General features: G+C 46.1%; 1 protein-coding gene across 1 annotated transcript in view; it reads right to left on the bottom strand.

The window, feature by feature from the left end:
• The window catches only part of VPS13C (vacuolar protein sorting 13 homolog C), a 2,437,235-nt gene that overhangs the window by 2,011,938 nt on the left and 399,889 nt on the right, over nucleotides 1-25,408 (bottom strand). Inside the window, exons 15-16 of the mRNA XM_086955811.1 lie at nucleotides 12,766-12,937; nucleotides 5,220-5,282 (exon numbers count right to left, since the gene is read on the bottom strand). Of these exons, the coding sequence (XP_086811937.1) occupies nucleotides 5,220-5,282; nucleotides 12,766-12,937 (235 nt within the window). The remainder of the gene's footprint in view (nucleotides 1-5,219; nucleotides 5,283-12,765; nucleotides 12,938-25,408) is intronic.

Here is a 25,408-nt window from a genome sequence, read left to right on the forward strand (position 1 = left end):
AAAGTAAAGCTGACAGTGGAGAAGTGTGGCTCAAGTGGTTGGAGCGGCAGACCCTGATGCAGAGGTCTGGCCCGGACCAGGGTTCAATTCCCCGCCTCGGCAGGTCTTGGGCTCAATTTCCTCGGACCTGATAATTCTCGCCTCGGTGCCTATTCCAATCATGGAGTCCCACTCTGTAACTCTGGGCAATAGCTTGCTTAATCTCCACAACGGCCCCTCGCAGCGGGATGCCTGGCTTTCACCTTGGGGATGCCCAGTAATGGGTTATCTCGCAGGGGAATACCAGGACGGGTTCCCTAAGCAAGCGCTGGGACGCTTTCGGGCAGCCATGCGCTCTACAAATCAAATTTCATTTCATTTCATTTCATTTCATTGGAACAGACCAGACAAAAAAACTGCAGTAAATCTACCCCCCTTTCGTATCCTAAGAATGGGTGCAGATTTACTACTTTTGGAAAGTAAAGCTGACCCAGGCATAGGTTTCCAGACGAACTACTTTGAATGGCATGTTAAATGTTACTGGGCTTCCATTTCACCCATCAGGGCTTGTATACAGTGTATATCTCTGCTGTAATTTTTCTTTCTATAGTGAAAACAGGTTTCTCTGTGAAGAAAACAATTGTAGTGCCCCCCTCTCCAAGTCTGGAGGTGGCCCGTTCCCCTTTCCATCCTGAAGGGGAGTTACTCCAGCTGTCTCAGAAAAATCCACAATAGAAATAACATTTAGGCCACCATGAATCGTCCGTAAATTTCTTAGAGGCAGTGGACTGGAACAATTTTCAGAGTGGGGGTGCTGCTATCTATGTTGTCACAGGGATTGTAAAAATCCAAGCATCACACAAAGAACAAGTGTAGCAAATTAGAAGCACCTATTCAGCAGGAGAATGGTAAGGGTGTGGCAAGTGTCCAGCAGTGCATTTTGGAGCATACTATTGAAAACATATTACTAAAGCATGGTATGGTAGTGCAGTCACTTACAGACAGTGCATTTTCTATTGAAATGGCCCCTGAATGTTCACAGACATCATTTTACTGATACAAACTATATACTACACTGATAGTATGTGGGAATAGGGTTTTTGTGAAAATGTATCATTTGACCATCAACAAGTAAGGTATCTTTATTTGTTTTAATCCTATTAAAAGTTTTGTTTCCATCACACTTCAGAATTAAAAATAAGCCACATTTCTGCTATTCTTGCTGCTGATACATTTTTGCAATATGTGCACGGATCATTTATAAAGATTTAAATTTTGTTGTGCGTTAGGAAAAAATGCCAACCGGTAGTCTTTACTTTCGAGGAAAAAATTGGATACTATATAGCCTTTACTTTCACTTTTTAAAATACGCCAATAAATCAATCTGTAGAAAATGTTACTGAAAACAATGAGGACTAGGAGGTGTAGGAGTCAAAGTCATGCATACTACACATTATTTGATTAAGAGTGTAAAGTCTGGAGAAAAGAAAGGGTAGAGTAATTAAGTATCTACGAAGAAAAACAGACAAAGATGCTGTGTGGTGCTGCCGTTCTCTCCTCTTGCGCTGGCATACCTTAGATTACTTTGTAACAATGCACACACCCTTGCACCATAGTGCAAGTTTTTATGAGGGTTGTTAAGCATAGGTTTTTCTAATGAAATCGTACCCTTCCAGCACACAGTTTTATGCTTAGGCAAAGTTGGAAAGTTTTGGAGAAAATAAATCTCATCTCCAACTTTATGACTGTTTCGGGGGTGTAATTTTTGATGCAACTCCCTTTCAGACAAAGTTAGTAGATAGGAAATTGCATCAAAATAGATGCATGGGAATGTCCAAGTACGACCCGTGGGATGCCTCCTTGAAGTAAAGTAGTGCATGGCACTACTTTGTGTTACTTAAGAGCTACTGTCCAACACAATTCAGGATTTATGCTGGAAAACAAGCCCCGGACAACCTTTTGCTCCAGGTTTGCATCACTTTTATGAAGCAAACTAGGCACAAAGTGTTAATAAATCTGCCCAAAAAAGTCAGGATTTGAAACATAACACTATGATTGGGGTGTCATTCTAATAAAACTGTATTACTATCTTAAAAATCCCTACTTGGCAACCAGAGAATAATAAAAAAAATTGATGGAAAAGCCAATATGGTTCTAAACCTATAACTTTCAATTTGCATTCAGTGGTTTGATGAGAGTACATAGATCAATGAGCAATTGTAGGATTTTAACTTAGGAACTCCAAGCACCAAAAGGATCTCTATGACAAATGCAGTAACTCACTGAGTTATCCACATAAAATATTAATTTAAGATCTGCATGCCACATGTGTTTTGCCGCAAGAACATTAACCCTCCATACTACTTTATCATGACTCAAAAATGTGACTAGACAAATCACAGATCTCTCCATCAAGTGCATTAACCAGGAATAATCATCCAACATTAACATTTCATTTGAAACATAACATACAGTATAGATTTATTGAGCTTCACTAATCTTTTACTTGTCAATGCATACCTGGTGCATTTTTAAAGAGTCCATCTTGAAGAGAAAATACATTTGTAGTTCTAGATCAGATAGAGCAACATTGTTATATTGACAGTACATTCTCCAGCAACCTACAATGCAACCATGAAATTTCACAGTGAAATAATTTGGGGGAAATGTGATTTCTTTAGACAGTTCTCTATAATAGATTACTTTACCTTCAAATGCTTCTTCAAGCACCTTATGAACGTTTTCGATACAGATTGAAACATCAATCACCACAGTAGTACCAGCTTTGTTGAACGCTACATCATGTTTTCCTGAATCATCTATACTATTCTTTACATGAGTATCCCTGTGTGTAAGCCATCCAAATTGTTTGCTCTATTAATAAGTAGCTTCAGAACCTTGGTGGTCTTTTAATTCCTATGTCCTTTATATTAGGGCATGGACCTGATAAAGGCACAATTGTTTCTCACACATTATTGCAATACGTACAAGTAGTGAATGATCGATCTCTTCCTCTGGATATTGTTTCTCTAGTGTGCATGAAAGTTGCTTTCAGCATAAATTCAGCCTTTAGGTTTATGTGCTTCGTAATCCAAAAAGTTGAGGTTGGATAATATTCAAAGTATTTTATAGTACCTCCTTGTACAGAAATATTTTTCCTGGATGACCTGAGTCGGAGTTAGTGTTTCGTAAGTAGCAGAGCAGCTATCTCACTGTGCTCTACTGAAAGTCATCCTTTGATTCAAGCTTTTGCGCCCCCATCCGTGGGCACTCACAGCCCCCCTGTGGCCTCTCTGTCCCAAGTCAGTTGGAGGGACGGTGAGCTGGCACATGGGAAGCCACCTACACCACGTGATACCATCCTGAGCAGCTGGGTACAGAGATGAGGGCACAATCCTTCACAGATTAGCAGGATGATCAGATGCCCAGAAAAGACACCAGCAGAGTCGACTGGAGGCAAGGTGCCGGTGGAGGAGCCTCCTGAATACTGGTCTTAGAGTGCATGGCCTCTCTTTGGCTGCTGTAGGCCTAGGTTGGGGCACTCTGGTTGCAAGTTTGGCCAAGGCCATCGGTTCAATGAGTTTGCCGACTAGAAGAGCAGCTGGTGATTGTCCGACCAGATGACTGGATGACCGGCTTGCATGGCTAATTTGGACGATTTCTCCCTCTGGGTTCTGTAACTTCCCACTTCATGTAAGCTTAATAGTCCAGGGAAAGTGGCTTCCCTGGCACGCCCAAGGAAAGAGGGGTCGGGTTAGCTGGAGGCTTGAACCTCATTGGCTCTCCAGGAACGGGCTCCAGGAGATGAACAGCACTGACCCAGGGCACCTTGAGCTGGCAGATTGAGGTCACTACCTAGAGTATGGTGGCTGAAAACTGTGGCAGACTCTTGTGTCCCTCCATGGCTTAAAGCAAAGACGGGACTGCAGTGAGGGCCATGCTACTGAGCAGATACTAGGGCAGGGGGGCATCGGACCAGGGAGGAGTCTGAGGCTTCTACAGGCTGAATGGCTCCTGGAATGTCTAAGAGGTGGGAGAAGCCATGGCTTTTTTCTGGAAGGCACAGTCCCTGCAGCCTAGGGCTCCAGGCACCAGGGAGGGCCACCTTCCCTAACCGGGGCAGGGTGGAATCAAACAGGGAAGAATCTGTGGCTTCTGTGGGCTAAACAACTCTCATAAACTCTTGTAAGAGGTGGGCAAAGCGATAGCTTTCTACTTGGAGGGCCGGTCCCTGCAGGTCATGGCTCCAGGCACTAGGCAGGGCCAACTTCCTTACCTGGGATGGGAAGGCGGTGGATTGGGGAGGAAGGAGTCTTGGGATCCGGCAGAACAAACAACTCTTGCAATCCCCTGCGAGAGCCAATCCCCTGAGAGAGCCAATCCCCTGCGGAAGCCAAGGGAAGCCATTACATTTGCTTTGGAGGCACGGTCCCTGCAGGCCAGTGGTGCCAGCCAGCAGGTAGAGTCTCTTTAACATTTACAGGGAAGCAAAGAGCTCGGCGGCACCTCCAACCACCTCCCCCCCTCCCCAGTGGGGAGGGGAGGGGGCCGGCCGAGCAATTTGCCAGGGCCGGTTGTGGTTCTCAGTCCGGCCCAACTCTCAAGAGTTTGCCAGGTTTCAAGATGTCCACAAGTTAGCTCCTCGGCTTTATGTTGGCAAAAACATCACCAGTAATTTTTCATTCTCATGGTCAATCCAGCCAATAGACAAGTAAGGTGTGCCAACGCAGTGAACCATGTCACCAGCCAAACAGGCCTAATTTGAATTAAACCCAGGCCTAATATTTTGTTAAAATCAAAAGGTCTTGGCTAAACGCAGATGTAAAAACAGCATTTCCAAAGGCACCATTTCCAAATAAGAAAGACTAACCATTATGAGACACACATTTCAAACAGTAAGAAGCTGGGGTGGGGTTATATTTATGACTTGGGGTTGGCTCATCTTCCTCTAATAAGTATGAAACCAATGTATAAACTTAACGAAGATAATCATATGTCAACTAGCTCTCACCACTTAGGCAGAACCGCAACAGGGTATGCCTGACAGCAAGTTATTTCCAAACAATTTCACAAGTTTCGTAATTTCCGTTGCATGGCATGATAAGTGAAATAAGATGAATGAAACAAAGTCCTACATAAACCATTCATTGGAATAATCTACTTGCAAGCATAACAACACACACATATTCTAAGAAGTACATTTCTCAACCTGAAAGATGAATGTCAAAAACAAGAGTTACCTCAACTTGAGCTTGCTGTCTTGCCAGAACAATGTTGAAAACATCAAGATTTTTTTCTGCAAGCTGCAAAATAAGGGATGGAGCACCTCAGATCAGCATAATCATTAAAACGCTTACATCCTAAAGAAACAAGTACATTTGATGGCAAAAACAAAGACCTTAACAAAATGGCATTTAGTGTCTGGTAGTAATGCCCATATCATTCCTTAATCATGAGCAGATTCATTATTTCTTTGCATAACCTCTTATGTCACTGTAGATTTCATGTATTAGCGGATCACCTTCATAACAAGTGGTGAGGCGGGGAGGTGTGAGGAGTAGGGCATAGGGGGTAAATAGTTTTAAAAAAGCACCAATCTGTCGCCATCTCTGGGTTCTCCTCTGGTCCCTGCCACTGCTCAGGATCCCAGACGTCAATCAAGACGCTGCTCTCACAGTGGCAATGCAGCATGAGAGCAGCACTGTGATTGGTCTGAGCAGGCTTGTTTAATGCTCGCTCAGGTACTAGGAGCCTGTGCCTTACTCCACCCGGCTGTACAACAATGCTCGGGGGGAAAGAGATCAAAGTGTGCATGGCGGTTTGGCCAACCTTAGACAGCCCAACAAACCGTCATGTGCATTTACAGTGTGCACTACTCCTCCCACTGCTCTCGTCAAGGCTCGCCACGTCCAGACTTGGCTGCTATTAGCGGAAAGAGAAATAAAATGATAATAAAATCTTTTTGTTATTTTATTTTTCCAGTTTCCCTCAGCTGGATGTCTTCCTGCGAGGTGGGGGAGGCTGACGCTCCTCCTCCACAACAGAGGAGCCACTGCTGATTTTATGAGCACTGTATTTTGTAGTATTGTAGCAGAGATAAGTAAAGCGAGCTACTGTTGTAAAAAGGGCATCAAAAACAAAGTGATGGATGGAATGTTGGAATTAATCTCAGCCAATGGCAACTGCTCAGGGAAGCACCCCAATTCAACCACCATGCTAACTCAGATTCGACCTCAACTATATGCAAATCATTTTTGACCCTGTTCCAATGGGAACAGTGCAGGCTAAACTGCCAGGCCAGATCCCTCCGAACTCAAACATAAGCAACCTAGGCATCAGAGAGGTAGAGCATGGCAATAGTGGCACAGTGAGCACGGCACCTATGTCTGGGCATACCCATCAAACTTATGGCATCAAAAACAAAATGATGGATGGAATGATTGAATAAATACCGACCACTGGCAATCTCTCAGGGCTGTATCCCAATCCATCTTATTTTGCCTACCATGCAACCTCAGTTTGAACCCAGCTATATGCAAAGCATTCTTGACACTGTTCCAGTGGGAACAGCTCAGTCTGAATTGACAGTCCAGGTCCTCCCTAAACCGGAACATAAGCAACCCAGGACCAATTATGCCATTATTAGGGTTCATCATCCAGGTATAGCTTGGTTCTAGTGGCACAGTAAACACGGGTTCCTCATCGGGCATACCGTCACACTTAGGGTAACACAAAGAAAGTGATGAATGGAATGCTTGAATTCATCTCAGACACTCACAATGGCTCAGCCTGTGTACAAATCCATAATTTTTCGCTTGCCTTGCCACCTCAGATTGGATCCAGCTATCTGCAAATCAGCCTTGTTCCCGCTACAATGGGAGCAGTTCAGCCTGAACTGTAAAAAGAGTAAATGTATAGAGTTTGCCCTCTTTTTCAAAATACCTCAGATCATCAATTCTTCCAAAATGAGGAAAATAAAAGTACAGAAAGAGTGTCTTGAATCAGCCTCCTTCAGCTACGGGCTTTCATATATTTGTTCCTGGTCTGCCTTTGTTTGGATGGGCAATCTATCAAGACCATGGACTTTTGGAATGGCTACGTTATCACATTTGTGGTCCCATACATTTTTGGTGATGGGGCTATTGTTAGACTGCAGATGCATTATTTAGCTTCAGATTTAGTGTGTGTTCTTTGATGGTCTTACTTTGCTGAGAGGATGACATTTCTATTACTAATTTATGTATTTTGCATTAAGGAAAAACCTGCGGTTTGGTCGTCTTAGACTCTCGTTAACAATTGATATTCACTATTTGTCTAATCACGTCCATCTTTGCTGTGATACCAACATGTTGGAGTTACAGTCTGTCTTTGTTCACAAAGAAAGGACGCATGCACATATAATAGCCTTTCTTAAATAAACAATGAATCTACTAGCCCTTTGTCAAATACACCTAATGTGCAACAGTGTGATGGGTATGCCTGTTAACTGTCCTAAGTACGCCATAATGGTATGCAGCCATAGTGTTATTACACTTGCATGCAGATGGCTCAACTAACATACACGCAGATGCGTCATAACATGGCGTAGTCATTACTCTGTTTTTATTTACCATTCCAAGAAGAAATATGCCTATCTTGTAGCAGTAAATTACAAAAAAATAAAGAAATGACCTGCCAGAGAACGGCAGCTGCCAGGTCCTCCCAAAAATAAAAGTAAATAAATAAATAAAAAAGGAGTGATAAATGTTAAGGGAGGTGGACAAGCAACAGGAGAGTAGGCGAGGGTGGAGGGGTAAATTCAGCAGAGAGGATCAGAAGCGAAGAGAATAAAAGGAGTTGGGTATATAAAGAAAACAAACACAAAGAAGAGAAAACCTAGGAGGATGGAGAGAGGCCAGTGTAGTGGTCCAGATGCCGCGGGGAGACCACCCTTCAACCTGCTGGCCCGGAAGGGCATACACACAATGTAGCTCTCTCTGGACAGGCATGGCCAGAGAGTATAAATAAACAGGTGGAGGTCACTCATGACTTTCGCCCAATAGCTGCAACTGTTGTCAGTGTGCGTTATTGCGAGGCTTGCAATACAAGGGCCTGCTCCTGCGCGCTGCTGCGACCTACGCAGCGACCAACGGTACACTGGCGACGAGGGTGGGCGTCCTGAGATCCACCCGGGCCCGATCTGCTTTTGGTGCCCTTGCTCCCGGCCCGTCGGCCCGCTGGAGCAAAGGCGTGCATGTGAAGCGCAGCCCAGGCGCGACATGGGGAAGCCCAGAAAGTGTACCGGAGGTCGTGAAGCTGAACGGAGCTGTTTCCCTGGCACCATCAACCCAGCTGCCTGCAACCCGAAGCTCTCGTCCGTTCACCAAAGAAAACAAGGTACTGAGCAGCCCCAAGCCGACCTGCCCATCGCACCCTTCTGCGTTCTTCCCCAGCTATGCTGGTGGTTCTGGCACAGTCCGGGTTCGAGCCCGCATTAGGCTGCGAGGTGCGCGCATGTGCGAAGACGTCCTGCTGGGCCCTGGGACCACACACATGCAGCCTGAGTCAAGCGGCACGCTCTCTTCCTCCCAGTCGAGCTGCAATGCCTGCCCTGCACTACTAGTTCTCGTGGCAGCAAGTGATCTGGCCACCCCAGGCCATTGCTACTCACCTGAAGCATCACTAAGCATTGGCAACCCCAATTCCAAGGGGACACAAACTCCAGGCCACATAACAATAAAGCATTGGCAAATTCAAGGAAGAAAAAAAAAAGACAAGGTGCAACACTTCTGAATACTGGACTGTATAGCACAAGGGGCTGCGGCTGGGAGCATAATTCAAGGGCAAAGCAATACATTTGCAGGAAAAGAACACAGGTCCCACCGCCTGCCACACAACCTCAGCAGCAAGTGCCATCTTTTCGCCATACGGTAAAAGCATACTCCTGTACCGCCTGATAAACACAACACACCCAACCATGAGTTATCCAGCAGGTTAAGCTGCACCCCAACACCAGCCACCCACCCTGCCAGCTGGACCAGCAGCCGTTCAGCAGACGGTACAACACTCACAAATCAGTGCGCTACCCCCATTTAGTGAGCTCATTGACCCAGCCACTGCCTCCCCCAGATGGACTGTCTGGAATAGCGGGCTAGATAACTATTTCACAGCGACACATGAAACTGATGGCGTGGTGAAGAGGTCGCTGCTGCTATACTTTGCAGGGGAAGAGATATGCAAGCTGTATCCTCACCTACTTGACACCGGTTCACCCAATGATTACAATGCGGCAGTGACCACGCTAAACGTCAATTTCGACCCTCAACTGAACCCCGATTATGAAAGGTTTAAGTTACGCCAAGCACGTCACAGGGACAGAGGAATCAATGAATGCATTTGATGAGCTTCTACGGGATATGGCAACCGCATGTACAGCAGATGACCAGAACAAAGAAGTAAGGGCCAGCTAATACAGGGGTGTCGAAACAAGAACCTCCGGACCCTTATCCTGCGACAACCCAGCATCTCCCTTGAGGACATACTCATAATGGCGCAGTCACATGACCTGTTGGACGCCATCACGCAACAAGCAGAAAAACCATTGACGGTGAAAACCGAAAGAGTAGATGCTGTGCGGGTGCCAAACAGAGGTGCCCGTGGAAGATGGCCGAGGCAGAGTGAGCAAGGGTCACGCTGCAGATACTGCGTGAGAAGGGAACACCCCCAGGAAGAATGCCCTGCACAAGGTCGCACATGCTCAAAATGCGACACCCCCAACCACTTTGCAGTAGGCTGCAGAGGAGGGCCACAAAGTCGAGGTACCCAAGGAAGAAGACCACCATCCAAATCAGTAAAACACCTTTCGCTGGAGTACCACGAGAACCCCAGGACACTCAGAACAGCAGTCCGGCCAAGACAGTACCTGGAAGACTCATCAACTGATGAAGAAGGCGAGTGCTATCTCATATCATTCGCCAACAATCTCAAGCGGAAGAGGCCCCCTCAACCTACGTGGGCCCTTGAGATCACCGGATCACAGGTCACCAGCCTGATTGACACAGGCGCGTCCGTCAACGTGATGGGGTGACAACAATACAAACGCCTGAAACCAAGGCCTGCGTTAGTCCCATCGCATGTAAGAATCCTCACCTACGGAAGTCACACTCCACTACCCCCCCAAAGGTAAAATGGTCATTCAGGTGAAGTAAGAGAACCATGAGGTCACCACAACATTTCACATAGTCGACAGGGAAGCCGACAACCTAGTAGGAAGCCACATGGCCGAGGACCTCGGCCTGGTCACTTTCCCCAATGCAGTCAAGACTGTACAAACTGAAGATGTCCTAAACAGGTTTCCACAACTGTTCAGAGGGCTTGGATGTGTGAAGAGGCCCCCGATAAAGCTACACACTGATAAAGCAGTTAAACCTGACACCCTACGACACCGCCGGATACCCTTTGACCTCAGACCACTAGTCGAACAAGAACTCAGAGTTCAAACAACATGGAGTTATCGAAAATGTTACCAGCCCCACCCCGTGGGTCTCACCCATGGTAATAGTAGAGAAGCCTAAGCAGCCAGGCAAAATCCCACTGTGCATAAACATGAGCCTGCCAAACCATGCAATCAGACGTGACAGACACCTAACGTCGACAGTTGACGATATCCTGCCCGATTTGAATGGATCCCACTGGTTCTCCAAACTGGACCTCAACGCAGGATATCATCAGCTGAGGCTAGCAGAGGTGAGTCGATAATCACAACATTCTTGACGCACAAGGCCTACGTCGATACAAAAGGCTAAATTTCGGAATTTCATCGGCAGCGGAGATATTCCAGAACACTGTCCGTGAAGAAATATCAGGACTCCATTGTACTCAATGTCAGCGATGACATATTGATACACTCCGCCACCATAGAAGAACACCACTGCCACCTCAAAGCGACTCTCCAGCGCCTCGCAGAAGAAGGAATCACTCTATATCGTGAAAATTGCTTGTTATTCCAAAAATATAGGGAATTCTTCGGTTATGTGTTCAGCTAGGACGGGGTCAGGGTAGACCCGCGCAAATCATATTCCACCCAACAAGCGCCTGCACCCAGGACAGCATCGGAAGTCTGCAGTTTTCTTGAAATGGCCACCTACTGCGGGCGGTTCATAGCCAACCTGGCCACACTGGCCGAACCACTACGAGCTTTAACTAAGAAAGGTGCTGGCCGGTCCCCGTCGAGACACCATCCCCGCAGCGAGTTGCTGGACCCTGGAACCCTATGACACTGCCAGTACCCAAGCTCGTCAAACAATAACCAACGAATGAGCCAGTGGAAAAAGGAGAGCAAAGTCCAGAGTCATAGTTCCAGGGAGCGCTGTTCTGGTACGAATCTGACATGATGGAGGAAGTTCCATACAGCATATGAACCTGGTCAATGGACAGTGGTGGCAAACAACGGCACGGCTGTCATGGCCCAACGAGGTGAGCAGAATCACCCGGAACTTATCCTGGTTCAAAAGGGTAACAAACAGTGACTCTGAAGAAGTGATGTCCGGGCCTATGAACCGATCAGGAGTAACAGTCGAAGATAACCATCTCTGCCATGAGCAGGGCACGGCAGTGGGCGGTCCGCCCTCTCCCATGGCTGCTGAGGCTGAAACAAGCCCCATTAGCAACCCGGCACCACCGAGAGAGGCTCTGGTGAGTCAACAAAGTCAACAGTCAAGATACAGCCTAAGACCGAACACCCGGCCAAGCCAGAAACTCACAGACTTTATGTGTTAAGTTTAATTTCCTGTTTTGAACACTGACTTGTGAAGGGATGTAGCGGTCTAGATGCTGCGGAGAGACCACCCCTCAACCTGCTTGCCCAGAAGGGCATACACACAATATAGCACTCTCTGGCCAGGCGCGGTCAGAGTATAAATAAACGGGCGGAGGACACTCGTGACTTCCAGCCCAATGGCTTCAACAGTTGTCTATGTGTGTTAGTGTGAGGCATGCAATACAAGGGCCTGCTCCTGCATCCTGCCACGACCTATGCAGCGAGCAACTTTACATCAAGGAAAGTAATGGATGAGCTATTGGGTGCAGGGGAGCGTGGAACAAGACGGAAAGTGTGGGAAAGGGTTTTGAGTGGGGAAGCAACACACAGGGAAGAGAGCAAGAAAACATATACACTCCCATATAGTGCTGACAGAGAAAAATGTCAGTGCTAGAATGAAAGCAGTGGAAGGATAGAGGTTATCCAATCAAAAGGACGGTAAAGAAGCTTTGTTCAAGGAGAGGGACTAACACAAGAGGTCTAAGCAAATCCATGAAATATAGAACAAGTAAATGAGATTGAAAAGAAGGAAACAGTGGCAAGCAGTGGGCTAATTCAAGATCCACTGCATCTACTGGTTCCATGTACAATATGTCTTCGACTCCAGCCAGTTTTCACCTGCCTGTAAGAGAGACCTAAAAAGTAATCATTGGTACCATAGTTACAATTACTCGGAGTTGCAGAAATCAATCCACTATGACATGGGTATTGTCCATGCTAGTTATCTGTAAGTTTTTATCACGACTGTGCATCCAAAATTAACCTCTTCGCCGCTAATGACAAGGGTAACTCGTCATGGACTTTCCATTGATTTCAATGGAAAATCAATGAAAAGAAAAATATTGCCTTAGCAGCCAAGTGGTTAAGGAAGGAGGAGATTATTCAAGATGATAAGAATATGCACAGGAAATAAAGTACTGTACATAAAGTATACATCACTTGTACTAAACGAAGAAAATAGAACTGTATGCAGAAATTCAGAAAGGTACCTGAAGTTGTTTTTGCAGGTCTTCTGGGATTTTACTCAGGGCTAGTTTGTTCTTATACAAGCTTTTATATGTTTTTAAGTTTTGCCTGTGCTGTTGAATTTTGCACCACGACCACATACGACTGTATCTTCTGATATGGACTTCAAGAATGCTAGTGATTGCATACAGCCACCTGCAATAAAAATATTTTGACTTTTTAGTAGCGTGAGATATAAACATCAGGTGGAGGGCTACTTTTCAAGATACATTTATTTATAAATGTAAGTAAAACTCAATAAATATTTTAATTTGATATTTCTTAGACATTGTTTGCAAGTCACTTTGGAAAATCTAAAACAAGAACAAGGAAAGAGCGCAAATAAAGGAAACACATACTTTCTCAAACTTGATTAAGTGTAATGCAGTCACTATTTGGGCAGCCCGAAAAGTGTAGCAGGATTCACCTCTGAGTCATGTGTATAACCAGCTAGAGACATAGGCCCAAATGTACGAAAAACCAAAATAGTGACTTGCAAATAGCGATTCTGTAGAAATCGTAATTTGTGAGTTGCAAATAGGTATGTACGAATGATGCATTACCTTAATAGCGATTCCCAAAGAGTCGCAAACGCTATTATAAAATGTGTATATTTAAGAAATTGCAAAGTTGCGATTCCTTAAATAGGAAATCAAAAAATAAGAAATCGTTCGCAAATTGCAGCTGAGAGCAAGTGGAAGATGCCAGAGGCCTGGTGGAAGCAGTTTACTGGGGTTTGGCTCCCAGGCAGGGGCTTCACACACCCACAGGAAGCAGGTAGTGGCATAGAAAAAGTATTGCCATCACCCGGGAACCTCAGCTCACCACAACCTGGCTGCAGAGGAAGGAAAGGAAGCTGGGTACACCAGAAAACACAAAATCTAATTTTCATAGAGGGAGCTGGAGGTGCTCACAGAGGAGTACATGGACAAAATGGACTGACTGTTTGGGAAGGTATCCTTTTCTGTCCCTGATGCACAGAAAAACAGCATTTGGAAGGGGATTTTGGAGAAGATTAATTCCCTGGGGGTTACACAGTGGACCATCCCTGAAACCAGGAAGTTTTTGTACAACCATTTCTCCCGAACAAAGGACAATCTGGCCACCAGGAAGGCAGATGGACAGAAGACCAGAGGCGGATCATCCACACCCCCTCCCTTACTGCCATGGAGAGGTTGATTGAGGGGACCCTTGAGACCGAGTGTCAGCAGGTTTGCGGACATCGACACCTCTATGGCAACAAGCACGAGTTAAGATAAGTCATCTGTCTTCATGTCAGATCCAGGCCAAAATCGAATCCAAACCACAACACGTACAGAATAGCTTGCAAAACTCCATTGAGGTACCTGGCTCACCCAAACAATGCATCATGGGAGCTGTAGTGTACTTCATCAGTGTGTGATACTGAATGCTGATGACCAGACCAAACACATTTTCACATTACCAACATGTCATGCACAAATGCAGGAGAGTCACAACTTCTTAGTGCCCAAAAGTGTATGCTGTTTATTCATAAATATCATGTACAAATATCTCACACAGATCACAGCGCAGATGAGACTGCACCATGGACAAATGAAGGGGATGCAGAGACTGTCATCCAGCCAGACGCTACCACACCAATTTCACCCATATCCTGCACTTAAGTACCAACCCGCAGGAGAGATGCTTCTACTCCGCTGCCCCCCTTCAGCAGATAGTGAGGCCAAACAATCCACAGTCGTAGACCCTGGCACAACAGAGGACAGGCTTGTGAGCAGCCACACAGACACCATGGAAGGAGCTACAGGAACACCTTCCAATTATTGTGGCCTGAAGCAACCCATTGTGCATACACAGGTGAGGTTATCAGAGAACTGCAGCGCCTATACCAAGGCAGTTGAGAAGGGGCAGTAGCGATGGCAGACATCTATTGAGTGTGAGCACAGGGAACAGTGTTTAAGCCACAGACCATACATAGGGTGTATCGACACCTTCACATGGTCAATCTACCGCCTCGCAAATGCCACTTCAAGCCTTGCCAGGCGTAACAACATCCACATGGAAAAGGCTTCACTGCTGCCATGATGTTGCTGGTGTACTGGTGCACGTCACCACAACACTGGAGAGTATACCGACACACAACTTGTGTCTGCCTCACATACGCAAGCAACCTGGGAGTGATGAGGTATCAGTAGTAATAGTGGTGTCTCTGCATAGGAATCCCAACCACCTAGGCGAACACAGCGCAATCCATCGGGTCTGTCACTGCACCTTCCACCCAAACCAGAGCAGCTGAGAAGAACACCCATACAAGAGGCCAAAAAGTAACTCAATGAGGAGTTTCTGATGTGCACTTTTTTTTCTTTGTTCACACTTTCTAGCACTATGTAGATTTAGGTTTATCCAGTTGCGATAGCCATCTGATTAAAAGGTATCTTTTCTTTAGTGTCATGTCTTCACTCTCCTCATAAGTATTTGTGTGGAATCTCTGTGCATCGTGCATGTCCTTCAGAGGCCTGGGTTCACTCCTGCTGCCCCTGTAGTGGTTGTTGGTCATCATCAGAGCATCGTCAGAGTCTGGCTCAGTGGTGACATTGTGCAGTCCCCTTCTCATGGCAATGTTGTGCAGGATGGCACAGGTCGCTATGTATGTGGCTTGTAGAGGAGTGCTCCACCAGTTTTGTGTATGATGCAGAAACAGGACATCAGGATTCCAAATGTGAGCTCAATGAGTGAGCGTGTTGCCCTATGTGCCCTCTTGTGACGCCTAACACGTGGTGTTCTTGAGGTCAGGTGAGGTGTGAGGATCCTGGCTTTTAATGCATAGGCGTTGTCACCTGATCACACCCACTCCTGGCCCGTGCATTCATTGCTTCTGTGGACACCTTACCTAGCAGTAAGTCATCTCCTAACTCGCTCTGTGCCAGCCGGGAGTGAATTCCATTGCAGCAGAAGATGAAGGAGTCGTGGCTGCTCTCCTTGGATAACCAGCCACAAGGTCAGTGATGGCACAGGAGGAGTCACACACCATTTGTACGTTCAGTAAATGTGTGCTCTTCTTGTGCCTATAGAAGTGTTATGTGGCACCATGGAGGCATAGAGCTATATATGGCCTATCCACACAGCCAATTACATTGGGGAGCTGTGCTACCATGTAGAATTGGAGTTTTGTCTGCTGCAATGATTGGGGTGTTCCAGGAAATCTATATGCTGGTTTTATTTTCCTACCATCACGTAAAGAAACTTGTGGAGGAACCTTGACAATGCACTTTGTAACACCCCAGCCCCCTTCACTGCTATCATGGTCTGGTAGCACCCTGATGCTAGGAGGTACAGGCAACACAATGCCTGCACATGAGAAAGTATAGCGTTGCTCTGCAATGTTGGTGCCTGTACCTGGGGTTGTAAATTAAACATGTGACCCAACTACTGTGCCTGTCTATGATCCCCTCTTCTGTCAGGTTACATAGCGTGACCCTCATTCTCAATATCCTCTCATGTTTCCGCCTCCTCCGGTCTCTCACCGAGAGAATCCTCATCCTCCTTGCCAAGATGTATAATGCTGCCATTATGAACGAGCCAGATGCATTTTGGGGCTCTTTTAATTGTTTGCACATGGTTACTACCTGATATTTCTTAACAGGTAATTTTTGGCCCAGTCACAAATTGGTAATCCTTAGTACATGAGGTTGCGATTCGTTAATGGGGATTCCCCATTTTACCGATTTTCAAATTGCAATTTCTACAAGAAGATTTGTTAAGAAATACAAATTCGTTTCCTACATCAGGGCCATAGTTTTTTAGTGCCAGAGGCTTGCATACTAGTATTAGTACAATAAGCCCTGAGCGCTAAGTACTGAAATGCACACCACCACTATAAGAGTATACTAGGATAGCCAAACGTGGGAAAACATAATACTCAGAACAGTCTGTAGAGTAACAGATTATATTCAAGTAAAGGAAATGTATAATATTCTCAGAAAAGAAGAAATTACTTCTCAAGAAGGATGATGCCTTTTCTACCTATATGACTCAGTAAGTAGGGATGGAAACCTTGTGCCTAAGTGGCACAACTTATTACTACTGCAGCATCTGGATTTTCAACAGACAAATATTTCTGTGGTTACAGTAATATACGGACTTTAAAGGCCGCATAAGGTTCTTTATAAAAAAAAATATCCTAGTCACTTATCTTTGGCAACGATCTTCCTTGCAGATCAACCTGCAGTTTGCTCACCTAATGAATCTCCCCCAAGTGCCATGACGGGTCTCGAAAATTTTCAATAGCTTTCGTTGGGAGGTAAGAGGAGACATGGCTGCCAGACAATTCCGACTGTCACCCTTAAAATATAGCATTGTGAGTTGTATATCATGAGTAGTGGCAGTTCAATATACAAGAACCAATAGACCACTTCGTTTGAACTGTCTAATCTAAACAGCGAACATACCTTGAATTTGGAAGAATTGGGGAATATTAATTCTCCTGCTTTGGTGGTTATATAAAAGGCAACAATTATATTTAGGGCTCCCGGTTTTACGTTTTTTATTATTTTTACAGATAAATACAGACGCAATTCCATTTATTTCCCGCTCTGTATTTGTTTTTAGATGTGGATAAAAACGGAAATTGGATTCCTCTTCCAATACCTGTGCAGATTAACAGGTAAGAGGTTAAAAAAATGTATTTTAGTAAAGGAGAAGATTGGAACAACCTTAATAAAAAAAATCATGTTTTCAAATTAGTGCATTCATTTATCATCTGTGGGTGTTTAGATCAATGAAACATATTAGCCAATCAAGCATCCATGCATATATCAGTTACATAAATGTAGAAATATACTAGTTTCAACTTCATTTTTTCACAACACCCATAATAAATGTGGATAAATACAGATAACATTAGCAAAAAATTAATATGGATAAATACAGACGGAAGTGTCCAAAAATAAATACAATAAAACCGGGAGCCCTAATTATATTTTATCATGCCTTTTGATTTATATAGAAATAGGTTCTCATGTGGATCGAAATGTTCTTCACATCATCTCAAATGTCGCTCAGACGAACCCACTATGCTCTTTGTTTTGACTGTCCATTCTAATATATTGCATTTTGTACATCCAGATGTGAATTACATCATAGGGGCTGGGGGAATAAAGACCATGTACTAAAGAAGAAGCCAAATGTTTCTAAGCTTTGCAATTCTGCCAGCTTTAGACAGAGGGAGGATATTTGAAGTTTGATTAGCCCTTCCCAAATAGAGGATTCATTTCCGACCAGTATATCATATTCCAGCAAATTGCTCAATATCTGCACATTCTATTCAACCCACATAATAATTGCTCAGGAACACCTGAGACACCTATACTCTAAATTAAGTATTATTTTTGAGGGGATAGCGAGCAGTGTTACAAGTAGCCACATGAAAGCCTAATTACTGGTTTCTCAGATGGTGGACGAAAGAGTCTTGGAAGTACTATACCAATACTGTTGTTGTTGGGCAAAATTTGTAAAGAGCACACTTCTGGGCTATTGCTTAACATGTCCCTCTTAGGTGCATTTCTATATTAACCACCTTGAAAAGGAGGAAGGTGGAGTTGGGCTCAAGCCGCCATGAACATTGAACATGAACACCCAAGCCCCCGCACCCTACCCTCCAACCAGTTGCCTCAGTAGTCTCAAGAGAGCTGATCGGTAGTACAGCTGCCTCGAATGTAGTTTTTGGTTGCAGATGCGAAGCAATGAGGCACAAGTCTTAGGATTGGCTTACCAGCAAGCTGGTTAGATAACTCTTCTGTGTTACGCCCACTGCGGAGATCTGAGCACTACAGGAAAGTTTAGAAAAATACAACAGCGCACAATCTAATGTTTATCATTCAGAAGGCAATAATAGGAGTACCATGAATTTGGATGAAATGGGATTATGTTACAAGTTGGCTATTCCATTGAATGTATAGGACACACAGCAACGAGTTGTCACTTAAAAGCAGCATTTCAAGACTGTACATATCCTACCTGATAATCTTGAGAGCGGACATTGATGCTCATCTGTTGGTGGGAGAGTGATGAGTTTCAATGGTCGCTTCATGAGTAAGAAGAAGAGAGATGCAATATCATGCACTGCACTGCATGCATTCACTACACTTCCTGATTATTCATTTGTTTTGTTTTTAGTTGGCATCCCCTGCTTTTAATCTTCCTCTTACCTGCAATATAATTGTGCCCTGCACCGCTACTTGAGCGGGTCCGGTTCCTGGGGTGGGAGTCCATTTCCGGCGCCATCTTGGAGTGGTGTGGGGTCGGTTCAGGTGCCAGCACTTGCGTGCGCTCTACTGCGCAGGAGCCAGCTAGGGTCATCTACTTAAAGCTCCTCCCCAGCGCAGCGGGATCGCGCAGCGGGGGCGCCTTCGCTTAGCCGGAGTCGTGCCAGAGTCCTGCCCGTCTGCGCCCGTCCGCGCTAAGGCCGTGCGGGGCGCTGCGGGCTAGTGAACCGTGTGAGGTAAGTTTTTTCCTCATGTGTCGCGATGCTCTCCTACTCTAGAGAGAGTCTATGGTCTATCGGGCAGGCCGTTCCTAGATGTGTGCCAGCACTAAGCATGAGCGGATTTTGCGGATTGGCAATCCGCGAATTTGCGGATTTGCAAACTCGCAATCCGCAAAATCCGCGAATTCCCGCGAATTTTTTTTTTTTTTTGTGTTCGCCCGTGTTTCTGCCAGTTCGCGAGGGTTTTTACAATTTCGCAATTTGCGAACTTACCTGTCGGGTCGCAAGTTTTGCGAACTTGTTGTTTCTACGTGTCCAACCTGTTTGGGACACTCTTCTTCATCACTGCCACTCTCTGTCACCACTGCCACTCTCTGACTACTCATGCCACCCTCTGGCCCACCCATGCCACCCTCTGTTTCATCACCACACCCTCTGGTTGTCCAGTGTACATTATTTTTGGCAAAGCAAAGCACACCTTCCCTGCCTCAAGTGACCTGAATTAATTTGGGGCTGATTAATGTGTCACAGAATATTTTTTTAGCTGGCACCTGCTTCCTTAGTGCGCCCTGATTAGTGATCTTTTGCACTTGCTAAGTGCTTTCATTGTTGCAAAATTAGTTACAACACCTGCCCTGCCCCAACTGACAATAATGAATTAGGGGCTGATTAATGGATTTTAACTTCCAGCCTGGCTCCTGCTTGTCTCCCTTAGCTGTAATTCAGGACCTTTGTGGCATATGTGTAACTATTCTGAGGTTCAGAGCAGGGTCACATAATAGTTGCAACTGGCAACTGAACTCTGGAGGGGCCCCTCAGGAAGCACTACAGGAAATGGCTACTAATGATGAGCCTGAACTTTTGAACCTGGTAAGTAGTTACTTTCAGTTTTGCTAAAATCGTATTTCTGCAATTTCGCACTTATTCGCGGGGCGCGAACTCACGCGAACAGTGCGAGCAGTGCGAGCAAAATCCGCTGCTCGCGGATTTGCGGATTTTTCAGGAAATTCGCAAATCTCGCGGATTGCGGATTTCCCGAAAATCCGCAAAATCCGCGAGCGGAACGGATTTTCCGCCCACACCTAGCCAGCACCCATCCATCCTCTTTGCGGTCCATATCAATGTACCTGCAAGAGGTGGAAGCTCGACCCCCCTGTGCCTATTCGCCAGAGGGACATTCCATCTGTCCCCCGGAGCAATGGCTCTGTGTTCACTCTTCGGGTGTTGAATTTGAATGCTAGATCTGTGGTAAAACATCACCAAGCTATTTATGACCTTATTGAGGATGAGTCTCCTGACGTATTTGCCATTACAGAAACCTGGCTTCAGGAGGCGGACGTGGCCATTATCAACTTAGCCTGTCCCCCTGAGTACTCTATGTACACTTTGAATCGGCCTACTAGAGGTGGTGGCATTGCCCTCATGGTTAGGTCCTGTTTTACCTGTAATTGGAATGGCCTTAACATCGCTGGTTGCGAAAGTGCCTCTTTTAAGATCTTAATCAGCCCCCAGTTTACGCTCTCTGGGATGGTTGTCTACCGACTACTCACCGCCGGGATGGTCTGACTAGCGACGTAGCGACGGGTAGCGACGAAGTGTTCAGAGACGCCTTTCCAGATGCCGTTAGTGCGCTGGTTATGGGCTGTGCTAACTTTTCCATCTTGGGTGACTTGAACCTTCACTTCGATAGTCAGACCATCCCGGCGGTGAGTAGTATTTTAGCTGATTTAGAGGCCCTTCAACTTTCCCAACAGGTATCTCAGCCTACCCATGTAGGGGGCCACACTTTGGACCCCTTTTTTACCAACTTGGCCGAGGCTAGGGTTCTGTCCATCTCCCCATTAGGGTGGACGGATCATTTTCTTGTGGACATTCGGTACCCTCTGCCTGAGATCCCTCCCACTCCATCGGCTAGATGGGTCCCCAGGCGGCATTGGAACAAACTTAGGCTGGACGACTTGCATCGTATCCTAGAGGAAGAGCCGCTAGGCCCTCTGGACAATGTGGAAACGGGCTATGATCAGTTTTGTAGATGGATCTCCAGGGCGCTGGACTCTCTGATTCCTATCGTCTCGAGCAAATTAAGCTCTAGAGAGTCGAGTCCCTGGTATGATAGTGCACTACGTGCCTTGAAGGGTATATGTAGACGGGCGGCAAGAGCGTGGCGGAAGTCTTATGGGGCTGATATGAAAGCCGCATATGTTGCTTCCGTCAAGATCTACCATCGAGCTATCTGCAGAGCTCGTGCGGCGTTCTACGCCTTGGAATTCCGCAACAGCTCAAATCCGTCTAAGACTATATTTAAAGCCGTTAAAGATCTTTTGGCGAAAAGGACTTCCCCCCCCTGGTAGCCGGTTCCATCTCCCACTGTGAGACTTTGGCTTCCTTCTTTCTGGAGAAGGTCCAGGTCATTTACCAGGCCTTCCCTAGTAGGGGGCCTGTTCTGGGAGTCCTAGACGGCGCTCAAGGTCACACCATCCTGCACTCTTTTCCCCCACTACTTTCGGAGGGGTTCAATAAATTTGCTTTGCAAAAATAAGTCTGGCTCTCCGTCGGATCCAGTAAGACCCGCTCTTTTTAGAGATCAGTCTTTTCTGGGGCGCTCTACGGTGTGTTCCCTATTTAACCTCTCGCTGGCCTCGGGTGTGGTTCCAACTAAATGGAAGCAGGCGGTGGTTTCTCCAATTATGAAGAAGCCTTCGCTGGACCCTTTGAAACCCGAGAGCTACCGCCCTATTTCATTACTCCCTTGGCCGGCGAAGATTGCGGAGGCCCATGTTAATCTGGCCCTGTCAGACCATCTTGCTCGGGCCAATGTCCTAGACTCCACGCAGAATGGCTTCCGTGCTGGGCACAGCACGGAGACGGCCCTTCTTGCTATGGTGGAGCACCTGCGTGCGGTGTTGGATGCAGGTCAGACGGCGGCGCTGGTATTATTAGACCTCAGCGCCGCCTTTGACACCGTCTCTCACAGCATCCTGCTGCACCGGTTGGAGGAGATTGGTGTTGGGGGACAGGCTCTGCAATGGTTTCGCTCCTTTCTCGACAATCGTTCTTTCTGCGTGGCCATCCCACCCTTTCAGTCCAAATCCCAGCCTCTGGCCATGGGGGTTCCGCAGGGATCCTCGCTGAGTCCCACGTTATTTAACCTTTACGTGAGACCACTGGCTGAGGTCGCAAGGCAGTGGGGCCTGATTATGGTCTCGTATGCCGATGACACTCAGCTGGCGGTTACTCTCAGTGGGGATGCGGAGCGAGATGTCCCTAGGTTTCAGAATGGACTGAAGGCGGTGGCCAACTGGATGACGGCGAACTGTCTCCAGCTTAATGCAACAAAGACAGAGATTATGATTCTCGGTAAGAGAGTGGAGCTTTGAGGGGACAGGTGGTGGCCCTCGGAGCTGAGACCAGCTCCGACTCCGGTCTCGGAACTAAGAGATTTGGGAGTTTGGCTGGACGCTAGCCTTAACTTTGTTGGCCATACCAAGAAAACCGCGGCCTGCTGTTTTGGCGTTCTTCGGGGCTTAAGACCTGTTCTTAAATTTTTTGATGCCCCGACCAGGCAGCTGGTGATTCAGGCTACGGTTATTTCCTGGCTTGATTACGCCAGCTCCCTCCTGGTGGGGGCCAACTAGGCAGAAATCATCCACCTGCAGCGTGTCCAAAATGCCGCAGCCAGAGCGATAGTCGGCCTGCCCAGATTCTGTCCCGTTTCCAACGTTCTTCGCTCCTTGCATTGGTTACCGGTGAGGATGAGAATTCATTTTAAGGTCCTATGTTTGGCCTTTAAAATCCTGAAAGGCACTGCCCCTCAGATTCTGTCCAATCTTTTGTCCTTCTATGTTCCGACACGCTCTCTCCGATCCTTGGGCCAGGCCCTCGCCGTGGTCCCCCGGTTCAAGCTTTGTCGTGCCGGTGGCCGATCCTTTCGTGTGAAAACCGCGGCTATCTGGAACTCTCTCCCGGTGGAGATTCGTTTGTTGGAGGATCTCATGCAGTTTCGAAAAGCCATTAAAACCTTCTTGTTTTAGTTTTGCCTTTTAGCTGTTCCTTTCTGTTTTTGTCTTTAGTTGTGTTATGTTCTACATTGTCGGGCGCCAGGACGCTCCTTTGCTGGAGCAGCTGTGCACACAATAAATAACTATAACATAACATAACATAACTGTTGGCCCACTGCCTACATCTACTCATTCAGTACTGTCGAAGTGGACGTTGAGTGGAAGAAACAGAAGGATGAGGGGCACGGATCAGGAGTAAGGAGGGAGTGAGCGAACGAACGAGGTGCAGGAGGGCCGTCTGGTAACAGCAGACGTAGTGATCTACATTGTTGGAGCAACTTCCATGGGGTCTTCTCCCCTCAAATTTCAGTTGAAGGGGGGAGTAGGTGCGAGTCCCACTGGATGGTAAAAGCGCTTGCAGAATTGAGCAGGAGTAGGTGCATTTTGTTTTTATGAAACACCACCACTGCCAGACGTTCATGAACACACGCAAACTTGTTCTTGAGCTTATAGAAGATCAGTTGTGCTACACAAGGGATTGGACAACAAGTGAAATTTGGTTATTGTGTTCAATTAATGGAGTCACAAATTTATTTTACTGATTCATGCCCACTGCGGAATAGGGGCCACAGATGCAGCTGGCTGCGCTCATGCTCTGAAGGTACAGGTTCTTGTTCCTGCCTCTTACGGCCCTCTATCTTGCCTGTGCTCTAGGTTTCAGTTGCAGTCTCTCTAGGTGGGAAGCCATTGGATGGAGTGCGTGGGTTGAGCTGCTGAGATGGGGTAAGAACTGTGAAGGTTGAGAGTCTAGGGGGTGGTAAATGTTTTACGGTGCCTGACAAGGTGGTCACAATCGCAAATTGTTAATCCACCTATATGCAGCATGATGGCCTCAATTAATTGCTCACAAACATTCATTGACAATTCTCACATTAATTTTGAAATTATTAACGTATAACTCTCAGACTCTAGTATCCACTAAATCCAATGATCCTACGATTACTAGAATGATGGAATGTCAAATGCAGTGTAATAAGCAGGCAATAGTGGTTCAGCTGCTTTCTTGTAAAACAAGAGCATCAACAATTGAGATACTGGATAGCAGTTTGATTTACAAAGGCCTGCCATCACTGATGGCAGAGTAGATAAGATTTTCTGTGAAACCCATGCAAGTTTCTTTCAAAGTAAAGTCACAGAGGTCTTCAATTCCTTCACATTAAATCACAGCGAAGAATCTATGCCCCCAATGAACAACACCCCTACAATTTTGGATAGGTACTCTGCCCTTTACAAAGAGCAGGTTCAGAAACTTAAATTTGTCATGCAAATCAGGGTCCCCTTTAGACCCTTGCCCCCCGGCCCCTCAATATTGTACACCTAGCCCCCTGGGTTTTTGAAGAACTCACAAAAATCCTGAATAAAGTGCCAAGTACAGGACATATACCCTTCGAATGGAAGGCGGCATCTAACCTGCCCCTACTGAAAAAAACAATCTTGACCCAAATGTACAGAGTAGTTATAGGCCCATCTCAAGACTTCCTTTCCCAGTCAAACTACTCAAAAATGCTCTAGTTAACGAACTGATAGCTTGTATTGCCAGCAACAATTTTCTGGACCCCTCCCAATACGGTTTTAGAAAGGCTCATAGCACAGACACAACCTTGCTTACCACCTCAGAAGAACTCAGGTGGATCATGGACGGTGGTGGTCAAGCCGCCCTGATCCTACTCGATCTTTCGGCTGCTTTAGACACAGTCAACCACACCATTTTGACCAACTGACTAATGGAGTTGGGAATAAGAGGCATAGTTCTGACTCTACTTAAATATTTTCTAACTGACAGAAAAAATCATGTAACCTTGGGCAATTTTATGTCAAAACAATTCAGCTAGCCATGTGGGGTTCCGCAGGGCTCTTCATTTAGCCCCACCCTTTTCAACCTGGATATTGCCCCCTTGGTCAAACTGATAAGGCCCTAAGCTTTTCAGTAGTGTCCTCCGCCGATGACCCTCAAATTGTGGTGTCCATCTCTAAAGAACAAGAAGCAGTGGGTCATAAATTCAGCTCCTGTATGGCCCAAATAGATCATTGGATGAAAACTAATTGTTTAAAATTAAACGCCAGTAAAACAGAGGTCCTATTATTCGTAAACAATAGATCCCT

Source organism: Lissotriton vulgaris, chromosome 2_1 (assembly GCF_964263255.1).
Source record: "Lissotriton vulgaris chromosome 2_1, aLisVul1.2, whole genome shotgun sequence".
NCBI lineage: Eukaryota > Metazoa > Chordata > Amphibia > Caudata > Salamandridae > Lissotriton > Lissotriton vulgaris.